This window comes from Eptatretus burgeri, chromosome 18 (genome assembly GCF_056783735.1).
Source record: "Eptatretus burgeri isolate ZD-2024b chromosome 18, Ebu_testis_v1, whole genome shotgun sequence".
In the NCBI taxonomy this organism is placed as follows: domain Eukaryota; kingdom Metazoa; phylum Chordata; class Myxini; order Myxiniformes; family Myxinidae; genus Eptatretus; species Eptatretus burgeri.
The window spans coordinates 32,900,344-32,916,503 of record NC_140978.1 but is presented as its reverse complement, the minus strand read 5'-3'; the positions used below and the strand labels follow the sequence as shown (position 1 = coordinate 32,916,503).

Genomic DNA, 16,160 nt, shown 5'->3' with positions numbered 1-16,160 from the left:
CCTCTGTATCAATGAAACCGCACCAAGGAAAAAATTGAAACTTGGCACATTTCAAGTACGCCTCATGGGGAATGAGTGTGATTTTTAATGATATCATAGATGTCATAATTGCATTATGTAGAACGCCACATGCGATCAGTATGAAAATTTTTGAGGGTCATCATCATTTGATCGTCATTTATAAAATTATCCACAGAAAAAAAATTCATGCCATCATCGGTCACATGATTCGGCAGCCATATTGTTAAAAAAAAAACCTTCAAAAATCTCTGAAGTGGCTGAACAAATTGAGGCAAAACTTTACACGTATGAGCGTTTTTCATGAGGTACCAAAGGTTCACACATACGATGTCATTGGTCACTTGGTTTGGCAGCCATATTGGATTTACCCAAAAACCTATTAAAAATTCTTCTCCAGAACGGCTGGACAAATCAAAGGGAAACTTCACACAAATGTTCCCCAAGCCATGGGTGTACGAGCTTGTTAAGGAATAATTGATTGGTCACATGGTTTGGTAGCCATATTGGATTGAAGAAAAATATTAAATAATGTTTTCTCTGGAACTGCTTAATCAATTGACATCAAACTTCATATTTATGATCTGGCAGTAATGTCGAATACATGTTTTAAATTTCAACTTGATTGGACACATGGTCTGGCAGCCAGAATTATTTCATTTTTTGATACTTTTTTTGAACAAGGCTCACTTGGCTGTGCCTGGATGGGTTTGAGGGTAGAGGAGTAGCAGCTGAAATGTGAATCCTATTCAGGTTCCTCCTGATCACTTCATCTTTGCTTTTTTTCTTGTTTCGGTTCGTTCTGAATACTTCAATGCAGGACTGTAGCTATTTGGTCTTCCATTTGATTTGAATTGAATTTATTTTAATCCCATTCTGAATTTAATTTAAAAATGAATAATAATAAAAAAATATCATCGTGGGTCAGGGTCAGGTGTCAGATCAAAGCATGGTATCATCAAAGCGGGACATCTTGGTAACCGGTCATCACTGCCAGCAGTTATAAAGTGGTAGTTCTAATTATGTCTCATTAATTATGTAAAATACCTGTACACAAATGCCACATAAAATAAACCACACAAAAGCAGTTCTGGCAAGGTTTTGCAATCTCTGATTGCTCTTTTTCTTGTTCATTATGCAGGGGATTTGATCAAAGTGAAGTTTGGTCCATTCCAACCTAGATTTTAAAAATCATTGTCATGTCAGTGCATTTGTCTTCAATCATCCTTCCAGTGTGGTCATTATAAAAGGTACATTTTAAAATTGTGTTTTGGATTTTCATTGTTGTGTTTATTTTACAATGCTGTAGTTTCTATTGTTTTTCAGCTTGACCGCTTGGAAAAGAAAAGCAAAGGAGTTTAATAGGAACTGGGTAAAAGAGGACAATGGACTGCGTCAGGTCAGTTCAGCATTTCCTGGTACTGCCCACTGTGTAAAGAATATGCCCTGATGGACATGTGCCAATGTGTTGAATGCAATGTGTGGGTGCATGAAGACTGTGTCAGGCTCATGGCCGATGATGCCGACCCTTTGTTTTTTCCAGAGTGCGAAGATTGAAGGCGGATCGGTATTGCTCACTGGAGCACCAAGTCTGGCAGCTGAATGTGCTTCATCGGATTTTATCCACTTTCGTTCGACCAGTTGGCCGATCTACTGTCTATCAACAACAAGAGGCTAGTACAGTAATTGACTATGTTATCTTTGACTTCACGCCAATAGTCACTGCTTATGCGATCATCACTCACGAGAAGGTTACACAACTTAGACTATTACTGGAAGTAATGACTTGGAAACAAGTCACAGGTTGTGTGATTTTAAATGGTTTAAATAATTAACATCCTCAGATTCACACTGAAAGTCGTCATTTTTTAGAACTTGTTTGAGTTGTTGCCTCTGATATATCAAGCCTCTTCGGCAACAAATTCATTTGGAAAGTTTTTATGTTTTGTTTTTTTTTAACTGCCCATTTGTTCACATTTAAGGCAACTCTCATGATTCATGATGATAGGCAGTGACGTCATTGATGGTCGACACTGAAAATTGACTTGAACAATATAATATCCTTGGACCATCATGGGGTTTGTTTAAAAAAAAAATTTTTTAAAGAGCCCTTTGTGTGTTGGTGGCAAGTTTCAGAATATCTAATAAGTTTTTAATAGTCTCTGGTATACTGGCTATTGAATTATGTGGAGAGGGCATGTATGGAGCATGGAACTCAGTGACAGAAAACGTTTGATTCATTAAGGAATGCACAGACATCTATCTACATGCAGTAAATACATTGAAAAACAGAACGGTTGTGAAAGTGCCAAAAAGGTGATTTGTGTTCTACAGTGTTCAATTATATAAGTCAATTCAAATAAAATTAAGAATTTAAAGGTTGTAGAAAAAAAATAAAAAAACTCTGAGGTTTACTGCCATTGATGGCCTTATTTAACATGTTACATCAGTTATTCGTGCCTGTTGTTTGTCTCCTTTGTGACTTCCTTTAAAACACTAAGTTTCCTATTTGGAATGATTTTCAATTTTGTTTGATTGCCAGACAGGCAGATGGAGTAAAAATTTTTTTAATAATCTCACTTCTCTCTGCACACTTGCAATCGGGGCGAATTCAGAGCCAAAGTAAATAAACTACAAGTTCATTTTGCTATTCCTGTTCAAAATATAACATTCAATCGAAATGAAGTTGTTCCTCGATTGTAAGCTGACAGTTTTAGACAGACAGACAAAGTGAACCAATTGCTTAACCCCACTTTTACTTTCACGTCCACAGGGTAATAAGAGCGCCTTCCTACAAGCGCATAATGACTTCAGCTTTCAATACATTTTTTATCCTAAATCTTCGGAGAAAGGATGTTTTTCGCAATTTGCAAATGCCGAATGTGTGGAGCTCATTGGGAGGTCATATATTTATTACATACACAAATGTGGTTGGGATCTATTGAAACTGCACCACCCCTCAACTCCCACATTCTCCATACATAGCATTACCTTCCCTCTTCTTTCTCCGACATCCTCCCTCTCCCCACACACTCCCTCATCCTCTTTTTTCTTTCTCCCATCATCCTACCTTTTACCCAGTGCTCCCACATTTCCCCCCTCCCCCAGCCCCCTTTCTGCTTTCTTTCTCCTATCATCCTCCTTTCTCTTCCCTTTTATCCATTTTAATTCCCTCATTTTGGCTTCTGTCCCATGCGTACATAATAACTCGATGCTTCTTCATAACCACTGAATGGGAAATGGCACATCCTTAACTTTGATTGAATTGATTTTTGTTTCTGTAACCCTAACATGTTTGTAACACACCATGTACTGCCATATAAAACATTGCTCTGCCAGCGTATTGCAGACATGCATATATTAATGACACAATATGGCTGGCTCTAACGCTGTCTCTGACAAGACATTAGGATTTTTTATTTATTTATCTTTTCATTGGCTTAAAGTAGTAACAATAGGTACTAAAATAGGTTATTACTTCATTTACTGGTTTGTGTGTGAGGTGTATTTGACTAATTGTGTGTGAATTACCTTCAAACAACGCAACTCTTCTAACATGAAGAAGGTTGTTTTCCATATAGTACAAATAATTACAGTTGTTCAGGAACAACTCGGTGAATGTTATAACTTCGAGCAAGTTGACGAGGCTGAAGATATCTCCACTAAGGCTGCAGGAGGTGGACCAGGTCTGATGAACTTGGGAGACTCATGAGACGTGGAGGGTGCAATTGGCACAGTGTGAGTAGATGCGGTGTAGTCGAGGGTCCTTGGACAAATTGCATTGGACGAGATGTGAAGACCCCTGTGAGGTCCGTGAAAGATCATAGAAAAGCTCTTTTTTTTCGACCAGTGGAGATTCCTCATACAGCCAGCATCATAATACAGTGCATTGTGATTTATGGCTTCACTGCAAAAACCCACCCATTAATAACTCCACATCTTGAAGACTGAGACAGGCAGGATTCCAGCAGTCGCTTTCTCTACCTGGTGGGACATCTGCAGCTCTTCTCAAAAGCTAAAAGATCATCCCCCTTTCCGACTGTCCGCATACTTACCGTCTTGTTCGCTCTGAGCGATTGCGATTTTAATCAAACGTATCGCATTGAGGTTTTGTTTTACATTCCCCCCTCCGAAAAGGAATTTCATTTCCATCTGGAAAAAAAAGTATTGGCATTTCCACTGGAGTATTTACACTTTGAAGATTGGTGTTAACTGTAGCCCTTTTCAGTCCCATTGTTTGCCTGTGTTCCACCACCATTAAGATCAGAAACAATAGACTTCTACTAAAGAAGCAGGAATTGAAAATGTTAACCAGGGTACCAAGCCTGGCATTAGCTTAAAGGTTAGGGTGGCTGGCTTGGTATCTTAGGGTCCTGAGTTTGAGCCCTGTTGGCTGCTGAATTAACACCAGGTGGGGTTGATTCAGCCTGTCATCCTTCTGAGGTTGGCTAAATAAGCACCAGTGTACTGGTAATAGGGGCACTGCATCGGTGGCATAGCTGTGTTCCTAACCACTGATGGAACCAGCAGCCACAGGCTGCACATGAAAGTGTGTGTACCAGGGTACTGCCACATAGTGGTGATGTCTTTACAAAGGACTCATTGACACCTTTGACTCCCACAAGTGGTTGGTGGCAGACAGGACAACCTACTTGACCTCCGTTTTGAAAGACGGCATCCTCACTTTGTAGTGTTATTCTATATTATCGAGAAGCGATGCCTCAAACCAGATATTGAGATTGATTAGCACCGAGATATCCTACCATCCCAAATATAGGGTACTCTGTGGTGCTGGAATACCTTTGTAAGTAATTTGTGTGCTTTGAGAAATGCTCACAAGGAAGCCTAATGGACATTACAAAAAAAGTGTCCTTAAATTAGGTTAAAAGAAAAAGGATCCACCATTAACTCCCTTCTGGTGAAATTCCCAAAATCCAGAATCACTGCTCACCACCCCTCATTCATTCCTCTTTTTCTCCACCTGTGGAACAAACTTCCACAACTCTTTAATCTCATCCTTTCTTCCAGACAGCTGTTCACGACCATCTCAGATCATTCCACATCCAAAACCATGATCTTTTCTACCCCCGTTAACTTCCCCACCCATCCCCCCTCCCTCCCCCAACCACTCCCAAGCCCACCTCCTTCCAAATTTCCTTTTTGAAGACTTCCTGAGATTTTGTTTCTTCATTTTAAATGAAGACTTCCTGAGATTTGGTTTCTGTATGTCCACCTCGTGCGTCCTCCCCCACCCCCCATTCTTCCCCACATCCCTCATTTGTCCCCACATCCCTCATTTGTCCAAGTCTCCCTCTACTTTATCCCACAAGCTTGCTGTTGGTGTTTTCCCCCCTCTTCCCCCTCTTTGCACTGGTCCTTGTGTTCTGTTGAATCCTGATCTGTTCTGTGCTCTAGCTCTTCCAGGAGCTTAGACTTCCAACTCCTTGTGCACTCCCTTAAATCTCTCTCTCCTCTCCTCTCCTCTTTTTTATTTATTTATTTATTTGTGCACATGATCGAGGCTCGTGGAAAAGCTAGTGGAATTGCTATATGGTGTGCCATTATGTTCATGTTAAACTGGGAAGTTATTTTCTATGAGAGCGTTATATGAGCCATTGTATTATGTACTCAACTGTAAGTGCAGAACTATAGGATAGTTTATTATGTTGGAGGTAATGCTCATTTGCACCCAAAAGCAGACAGCTGGGAGAGCTTCAACATCCTGCTTTGTTTTGGCTGCTCTGGCAACAGAGATCGTCTGATGATGCCCAAGCTGAGTGTGAATCATGGTGCTGAGGTCTGACTGTCCAGAAAGCCCAAATTGCTGGCAAGTTTCCATCGAGCTTATATTATATGCTATTTATTAGAGTACGTGTCATGTGCTGTAACACGGAGGGGAGAATATGGGTTTGCAGTGGAAAGTCTACGTGGAAGTCAAGTGCACGCCACAGCTACCCAGGGGACTAAAATGTACTGCAACCGGAAAGGCCGCTAACAGACAGCGTCGAAGTTTTAACAAAGAGCAGAGAATCGGAAGGCAAAAGCATCACGATGATTGTGAAACATTCAGGTATTTGTGAATCGTAGTGAAAGGCAGTTTGACATGCCAGATTGAGTCCATTGCGTGGCAATTAGCAAGGCCAGGTCTACGTTGATTATTCAGGTGGCTCAAATTGAACTAGCCAGAAAGGGGGTGGGTTGCGGGTGGAGGAGGTGAAGCGCCTTGCCCTCTATGGAGCGTCTTGGAGGTGGGAGGTGGCATTGAATTGAGTACCGGGGGAGGGAGAAAGATACAAACCTTCAGACTGCTCTCTTTGATTTTCATCTTTACATTTTCTTACCATCTCTGTACTGTTCCATGACAGCTCACTCACTTCTTACTCGGAGCATTCCACCACACTTTCCTCATTCCCGACTGTCACTCCTTCACTGCACAGGACTATTCTGTATCCTTCGATTTTATTGATCTCCTTCTTGCCTCTCCCCAGCACATCCTACTCCTGCATGTCTCTCTCTCTCTTTCTCTTTCTCTCTCTCTCTCTCTCTCTCTCTCTCTCTCTCTCTCTCTCTCTCTCTCTCTCTCTCTCTCTCTCTCTCTCTCTCTCTCTCTCTCTCTCTCTCTCTCTCTCTCTCTCTCTCTCTCTCTCTCTCTCTCTCTCTCTCTCTCTCTCTCTCTCTCTCTCTCTCTCTCTCTCTCTCTCTCTCTCTCTCTCTCTCTCTCTCTCTCTCTCTCTCTCTCTCTCTCTCTCTCTCTCTCTCTCTCTCTCTCTCTCTCTCTCTCTCTCTCCCTCTCTCTCTCCCCCAGGGAAAGGCCATGGCGGTTCTCCCATCGCCCCCAGCCACTCTGGAATGTCCAAGGGAGCTCCTTGGGCCACATCTGGTGTTTTTCTTCTTGCGCTCCACTAATCTGCTCAAACAATAGCATCTCTGTGCCCGTCTCGCCTTTGAAAGCGAAAAGGCCTGTTTACTGGGAGATCTGTGCGTGCTGACCCCTGCACAAGTACACCCCACACCCACTCTCTATATACCTAGTTTCACTTCTCTTCTTCTTTCTCTGTCTCTTTCCCTCCACTTATATTGCAAGCTTTGAAAGTCTCACTTGTCTCATAAGCCTGTTCAACTTTAGGCAAACACTCCCCTCCCACTGTGCTTGAGCGAGAGGATTTTGCTGCTTTGTGTGAAGATTACAATTCCATCCTGTCACTGTGATGTCATGTGATGTCAAGACTGACCTGGAAACTTTTGTGAGTTTAAAAAGGGAGAGTTCTGTGTAATGAGGCACTGGAATCTTCTCAATGTGGAGTTCAAGAAAAGGATGTACTGTACTCTATAATAATTATGTCCTTTTGTAAAATAGAAACCCTTGATTAATCGGGAAAGGTGGTGAAATGGGTTCAGAGTTTATCCAAGCTGCTGGTCATCAAAAGAAGATGAGACTACATCGAGGGTATAAGCTTGAGGGTTCAAAATTTTTTTTTTAAAACGTCCTAATTGGTCAGTGATGTTTAAATAAAAGTTTTCAACATTGATTGAAAGGCCATTGAGGAGTTTGTAGATAAATCATTTGCAGAACTATGATCTGAGGAGACATCAATGTACTTTTAGATGAAAGACAAGAACATGAGGAGACAGTGGACACACCAACCAACGCAGTACGGTTGAAATCTAAGATCCCAGAATCACGATAACAATGAAATCCCATATTATGGGCTCATTATGTAGATCCTCAAGAGATTGCTATTGACCAGGAAAGGTCCTATAGTGAGTCAACTCGACTCAACCCAGACATATTAAAAGAGCTACTCCAGCTTGAAAGAGTACTATGCCACCCATACAGGTTAAAGGGACTGCTCTGACACAACTGGCTTAAAAGGACTACTCACTCAAGATACGGCATCGTTTATAATGTCCATAATGGAGTGTGTAGCTGGGAAGATTCCATGACAGGGACTCCTCTTGATGACCACTTTTACATGAGCCTTGACCCATGGTTTAAAAGAAAGGAAAGAAGAGAATTGCTATGGTAATTCGACCCACAGCAGATAAGGCTCATAGCCACTGAACCAATGAGGAGCACCCATGGTATTCCACAAGCAGGATTTTCGACTTTAAACAGAAATTGTCTTTATAGACGTAAAACGATTATATTTTTTGTCATTAGTTTCAAGCATTATGGGGGGCGAGAAAGTTAAGCTCTTCATTGGTCGACCTTCAAAAAGACCTTACGGTAATAATCGAAATCACCATTATTGTCATCCCTATAATCATCTTATTTGTTATTTTCATTGCTGGCATAATCACTGTCTCTCTTGACTCGATATTTTGCCATAATTGGCACGGCACACTGTGTTATTATCATCCTGATCATTATAAAGAGCATTTTCCTAAAAACATCATCAGCATCTCCAATATGGACATGGAAATCGTCGTTTTCATCGTGAGATTGAAAGCTTGATTTCAGAATTCCAACACACCACCAATGCGAAAATGACACGGAGAGGGATCTATATGAAGATGTCGACTCGAGCAAAGGAAAGGACAGATATGATGTTCGTTTTCGATGATATCATGGTGTAATGTAAACATGAGGTCCCTTACAAATAAATTTAACGCAGGAGGAGGCCATTATAGGCCCATCAAGTCTGCCCAATGGTTGCCAACCTGTGGGTGTTTCGCCAACTTATGGTGAGTGGTACATCTTTTATTTCATCCATCCATAAATAGTGGAGATCGAGGCAATTAAAACTGATACATCTTGGCTGTGAAACAATCCGTTGGGTGACCAGTAGCAGTGAGAGAATCCACCAAACATGTTCACCACACTCATCACATCCTTTACACTATACATGTTCACGTTCCTCATCACTTCCTTTTCACAAAACATGTTTACTGTACTCATCACATCCTTTACACGATACATGTCCACCGTACTCATCACATCCTTCACACAATACATGTTCACCGTACTCATCACATACTTTACACGATACATGTTCACCGTACTCATCACATCCTTTACACGATACATGTTCACCACACTCATCACATCTTTTACACGATACATGTTCACCACACTCATCACATCTTTTACACGATACATGTTCACCATACTCATCACATCCTTTACACGATACATGTTCACCGTACTCATCACATCCTTTACACGATACATGTTCACCGTACTCATCACATCTTTTACACGATACATGTTCACCGTACTCATCACATCCTTTACACGATACATGTTCACCGTACTCATCACATACTTTACACGATACATGTTCACCGTACTCATCACATCCTTTACACGATACATGTTCACCACACTCATCACATCTTTTACACGATACATGTTCACCACACTCATCACATCTTTTACACGATACATGTTCACCATACTCATCACATCCTTTACACGATACATGTTCACCGTACTCATCACATCCTTAACACAATATATGTTCACCGTACTCATCACATCCTTTACACAATATATGTTCACCGTACTCATCACATCCTTCACACAATACATGTTCACCGTACTCATCACATCCTTTACACAATATATGTTCACCACACTCATCACATCCTTTCCACGAAACATGTTCATCGCACTCATCACATCCTTTCCACGAAACATGTTCACCGCACTCATTACAACCTTGACACTAAATATGTTTACCACACTCATAACATCCTTTCCACTCAACATGTTCACCATACTCATCACATCCTTTACACTATACATGTTCACGACACTCATTACAACCTTTACACAATACATGTTCACCATACTCATCACATCATTTATACGATACATGTTCACCGTACTCATCACATCCTTTGCACTCAACAAGTTCACCACACTCATCACATTCTTTACACAATACATGTTCACCACACTCATCACATCTTTTACACGATACATGTTCACCGTACTCATCACATCCTTTACACGATACATGTTCACCGTACTCATCACATCCTTTACACGATACATGTTCACCACACTCATCACATTCTTTACACAATACATGTTCACCACACTCATCACATCTTTTACACGATACATGTTCACCGTACTCATCACATCCTTTACACGATACATGTTCACCGTACTCATCACATCCTTTACACTATACATGTTCACGACACTCATTACAACCTTTACACAATACATGTTCACCACACTCATCACATCCTTTATACGATACATGTTCACCTTACTCATCACTTCCTTTTCACAAAACATGTTTACTGTACTCATCACATCCTTTACAGAATACATGTTCACCGTACTCATCACATCCTTTACACGATACATGTTCACCGTACTCATCACATACTTTACACGATACATGTTCACCGTACTCATCACATCCTTTGCACTCAACAAGTTCACCATACTCATCACATCCTTTACACGATACATGTTCACCACACTCATCACATCCTTTACACAATACATGTTCACCACACTTATCACATCTTTTACACGATACATGTTCACCGTACTCATCACATCCTTTACACGATACATGTTCACCGTACTCATCACATCCTTTCCACTCAACATGTTCACCGTACTCATCACATCCTTTACACAATATATGTTCACCGTACTCATCACATCCTTCACACAATACATGTTCACCGTACTCATCACATCCTTCACACAATACATGTTCACCGTACTCATCACATCCTTTACACAATATATGTTCACCACACTCATCACATCCTTTCCACGAAACATGTTCATCGCACTCATCACATCCTTTCCACGAAACATGTTCACCGCACTTATGACAACCTTGACACTAAATATGTTTACCACACTCATAACATCCTTTCCACTCAACATGTTCACCGTACTCATCACATCCTTTACACAATATATGTTCACCGTACTCATCACATCCTTCACACAATACATGTTCACTGTACTCATCACATCCTTTACACTATACATGTTCACGACACTCATTACAACCTTTACACAATACATGTTCACCACACTCATCACATCCTTTACACAATACATGTTCACCGTACTCATCACATCCTTTACACGATACATGTTCACCGTACTCATCACATCCTTTGCACTCAACAAGTTCACCATACTCATCACATCCTTTACACGATACATGTTCACCACACTCATCACATCCTTTACACAATACATGTTCACCACACTCATCACATCTTTTACACGATACATGTTCACCGTACTCATCACATCCTTTACACGATACATGTTCACCGTACTCATCACATCCTTTACACGATACATGTTCACCGTACTCATCACATCCTTTACACAATATATGTTCACCGTACTCATCACATCCTTCACACAATACATGTTCACCGTACTCATCACATCCTTTACACAATATATGTTCGCCGTACTCATCACATCCTTCACACAATACATGTTCACTGTACTCATCACATCCTTTCCACGAAACATGTTCATCGCACTCATCACATCCTTTCCACGAAACATGTTCACCGCACTTATGACAACCTTGACACTAAATATGTTTACCACACTCATAACATCCTTTCCACTCAACATGTTCACCGTACTCATCACATCCTTTCCACAATACATGTTCACCGTACTCATCACATCCTTTACACAATATATGTTCACCGTACTCATCACATCCTTCACACAATACATGTTCACCATACTCATCACATCCTTTACACTATACATGTTCACCGTACTCATCACATCCTTCACACAATACATGTTCACGACACTCATTACAACCTTTACACAATACATGTTCACCACACTCATCACATCCTTTACACAATACATGTTCACCGTACTCATCACATACTTTACACGATACATGTTCACCGTACTCATCACATCCTTTGCACTCAACAAGTTCACCATACTCATCACATCCTTTACACGATACATGTTCACCACACTCATCACATCCTTTACACAATACATGTTCACCACACTCATCACATCTTTTACACGATACATGTTCACCGTACTCATCACATCCTTTACACGATACATGTTCACCGTACTCATCACATCCTTTCCACAATACATGTTCACCGTACTCATCACATCCTTTCCACAATACATGTTCACCGTACTCATCACATCCTTTCCACAATACATGTTCACCGTACTCATCACATCCTTCACACAATACATGTTCACCGTACTCATCACATCCTTTACACAATATATGTTCACCACACTCATCACATCCTTTCCACGAAACATGTTCATCGCACTCATCACATCCTTTCCACGAAACATGTTCACCGCACTTATGACAACCTTGACACTAAATATGTTTACCACACTCATAACATCCTTTCCACTCAACATGTTCACCATACTCGTCACATCCTTTACACTATACATGTTCACCACACTCATTACAACCTTTACACTATACATGTTCACCACACTCATCACATCCTTTACACAATACATGTTCACCACACTCATTACAACCTTTACACTATACATGTTCACCACACTCATTACAACCTTTACACTATACATGTTCACCACACTCATTACAACCTTTACACTATACATGTTCACCACACTCATCACATCCTTTCCATTAAACATGTTCACCGCACGCATTACATCCTTTTCACGAAACATGTTCACCAGACTCATGACAATCTTCACACTCAACATGTTCACCACACTCATCACATCCTTTGCACGAAAGATATTCACCGCATTCATCACATCCTTTACACTAAACATGTTCACCACACTCATTACGACCTTTACACGATACATGTTCACCACAATCATTACATTTACACTCAACATGTTCACCACACTCATCACATCCTTTACACTAAACATGTTCACCGCACTCATCACATCCTTTTCACTAAACATGTTCACCACACTCCTTACAACCTTATACACTCAACATGTTTACCGCACTCATTACAACCTTGACACTAAATATGTTTACCACACTCATAACATCCTTTACACTCAACATGTTCACCGCGCTCATTACAACCTTTACACAATATATGTTCACCGTACTCATCACATCCTTTACACAATACATGTTCACCACACTTATTACAACCTTTACACTATACATGTTCACCACACTCATCACATCCTTTACACAATACATGTTCACCGTACTCATCACATCATTTACACGATAGATGTTCACCGTACTCATCACACCCTTTACACGAAATATGTTCAGCACACGCATCACATCCTTTACACTAAACATGTTCAGCACACTCATCACAACATTTTCACTAAACATGTACACCACACTCATCACAACCTTTACACTAAACATGTTCACCGTACTCATCACATCCTTCACACAATACATGTTCACCGCACTCATCACATGCTTTACACTAAAGATATTCACTGCATTCATCACATCCTTTATACTAAACATGTTCACCACACTCATCATAACATTTTCTATAAACATGTTCACCACACTCATCACATCCTTTACACTAAACATGTTCACCACACTCATCACATCCTTCACACAAACCATGTTCACTGCACTCATCACATCATTTTCACTAAACATGTTCCCCACACTCATTACAACCTTTACACTCAACATGTTCACCACACTCATCACATGCTTCACACAAACCATGTTCACCGCACTCATCACATCCTTTTCACGAAACATGTTCACCACACTCATCACATCCTTTACACAATACATGTTCACCACACTCATCACACCCTTTTCACAAAACATGTTCACCACACTCATCACATCCTTTACACTATGCATGTTCACCACACTCATCACTTCCTTTACACGATACATGTTCACCACACTCATCACATCCTTTGCACTGTACATGCTCACCACACTCATCACATCCTTTACACTATACATGATCACCACACTCATCACATCCTTTACACTATACATGTTCACCACACTCATCACATCCTTTGCACTGTACATGATCACCACACTCATCACATCCTTTACACTATACATGTTCACCACACTCATCACATCCTTTGCACTATACATGTTCACCACACTCATCACATCCTTTGCACTATACATGTTCACCACACTCATCACATCCTTTGCACTGTACATGTTCACCACACTCATCACATCCTTTGCACTGTACATGATCACCACACTCATCACATCCTTTACACTATACATGTTCACCACACACATCACATCCTTTTCACAAAACATGTTCACCGCACTCATCACATCCTTTGCACAAAACATGTTCACCACACTCATCACATCCTTTACACTAAACATGTTCACCACACACATCACATCCTTTACACTAAACATGTTCACCGCACTCATCACATCATGTTACATGATTGAAAAAGTAAATAAGAAATATAATGTCTGAGCCGCCATTGTTTTAGTAATTTTGTTGTATGGAGTTAAATTGCGAGTCCATATTTATCTCCAACTAACATGGCCACCAGTCTACGAGTCAGCCACCTTTGTATGGAGTTAAATGGCGAGTCCTTATTTATCTCCAACTCGCCTGGCCACCAGTCTACGAGTCGGCCACCTTTGTCTGGAGTTACATGGCGAGTCCATATTTATCTCCAAGTAGCATGGCCACCAGTCTACGAGTCGGCCACCTTTGTATGGAGTTAAATCTTCTTCTTTCGGCTGCCCCCGTTATGGGTCGCCACAGCGGATCATCCATATGATCCGCATCGTGATTTGGCACATGTTTTACGCTGGATGCCCTTCCTGACGCAACCCTGGTCGCCTTTTACGACACAGGGATATGGTACACCTATTTTAACCGGGGTATACACCGGCCCAGTATACTGGTACTCATTTCGCCGACCTCGGAAGGATGACAGGCTGAGTCAACCCCCTGGTGTATTAATTCAGTGGCCCAACGGGGCTTGAACTCAGGACCTTTTGGATCCCAAGCCGCTGCCCTAACCACTGTGCCAACACCAGGCTTTTGTATGGAGTTAAATGGCTAGTCCATATTTATCTCCAACTAACATATCCACCAGTCTACAAGTCGGCCACCTTTGTATGGAGTTAAATGGCAAGTCCATATTTATCTCCAACTAACATATCCACCAGTCTACGAGTCCGCCACCTTTGTATGGAGTTAAATGGCGAGTCCATATTTATCTCCAACTAACATATCCACCAGTCTACGAGTCGGCCACCTTTGTATGGAGTTAAATGGCGAGTCCATATTTATCTCCAACTAACATGGTCACCAGTCTACGAGTCGGCCACCTTTGTATGGAGTTAAATGGCGAGTCCATATTATATTTATCTCCAACTAACATGGTCACCAGTCTACGAGTCGGCCACCTTTGATCAGACTGCAAAATAAAGTGAGCGGCATGTGCATGCCCTCATGTACTGTGATTGTTCCACGTTTGAACAAAATCAGACCACGCATGTCTGAGAAATGGTTGGGGACCTTTTTAAGTCACAAAGTGATCGCCATTCGTCATCTTGGATATGATCTCGAAAAAAAAAAGAAGTGACGTGCATATGCAAGCCATCATTCTTTATCTGCGTGCCAAGTTTGAGCAATATCGGTAAATGAATGTCCGAGAAATGGTTGAAGACGTGTTCAACAACGGGGTTTTTGGTTTTTTTTACAACTCAAATGGCCACCAGTCGGCCATCTTTGATTGCATCGCAAAACAAAATGATGTGCTTACGTATACCATCATGTGTTGTGTTCCTACCAAGTAGGAATATAATCGGTTCAGACACGTCTGAGATATGGTTGCGGACGCATGCACGCACACACCGACACCAAAATCGAGACCAAATCAATCAGCTCCCGCCCGTTTTGGACTCAGTCCAATGGGGGCTAATAATGTGAATTGTGAATAATGTGAATTCCATTAATCTATTGAGCCCTATAATGTCCGTAATGAACATTCAGAATTGTAAAATTAATAAAAGCATATCTGAACATCACGTTTCTAACCGGGTGTGATGGATTGGAGTACATGCAGTCGGTCCCGAATCCCAATTGTGCTGCGGATCCCACGAGTCAGGCCACAAAATCACCTGGTTTGCAATAGGGGGGGGCGGGGGGGGGGAAACTTTCCTTGATCTTCTTACACTGCC

The 16,160-nt window shown here is 41.2% G+C and overlaps 1 protein-coding gene across 2 annotated transcripts in view; it reads left to right on the top strand.

Moving 5' to 3' along the window:
* The window catches only part of LOC147008845 (uncharacterized), a 31,237-nt gene extending 27,832 nt beyond the window's left edge, over nt 1–3,405 (top strand). For both annotated transcript variants that reach the window (XM_085864276.1, XM_085864275.1), the window contains 2 exons: nt 1,345–1,417; nt 1,562–3,405. In XM_085864276.1, coding sequence (XP_085720402.1) covers nt 1,345–1,417; nt 1,562–1,696 — 208 coding nt within the window. In that variant the 3' untranslated portion in view covers nt 1,697–3,405. The remainder of the gene's footprint in view (nt 1–1,344; nt 1,418–1,561) is intronic.
* The last annotated feature ends 12,755 nt before the right edge of the window (nt 3,406–16,160 follow it).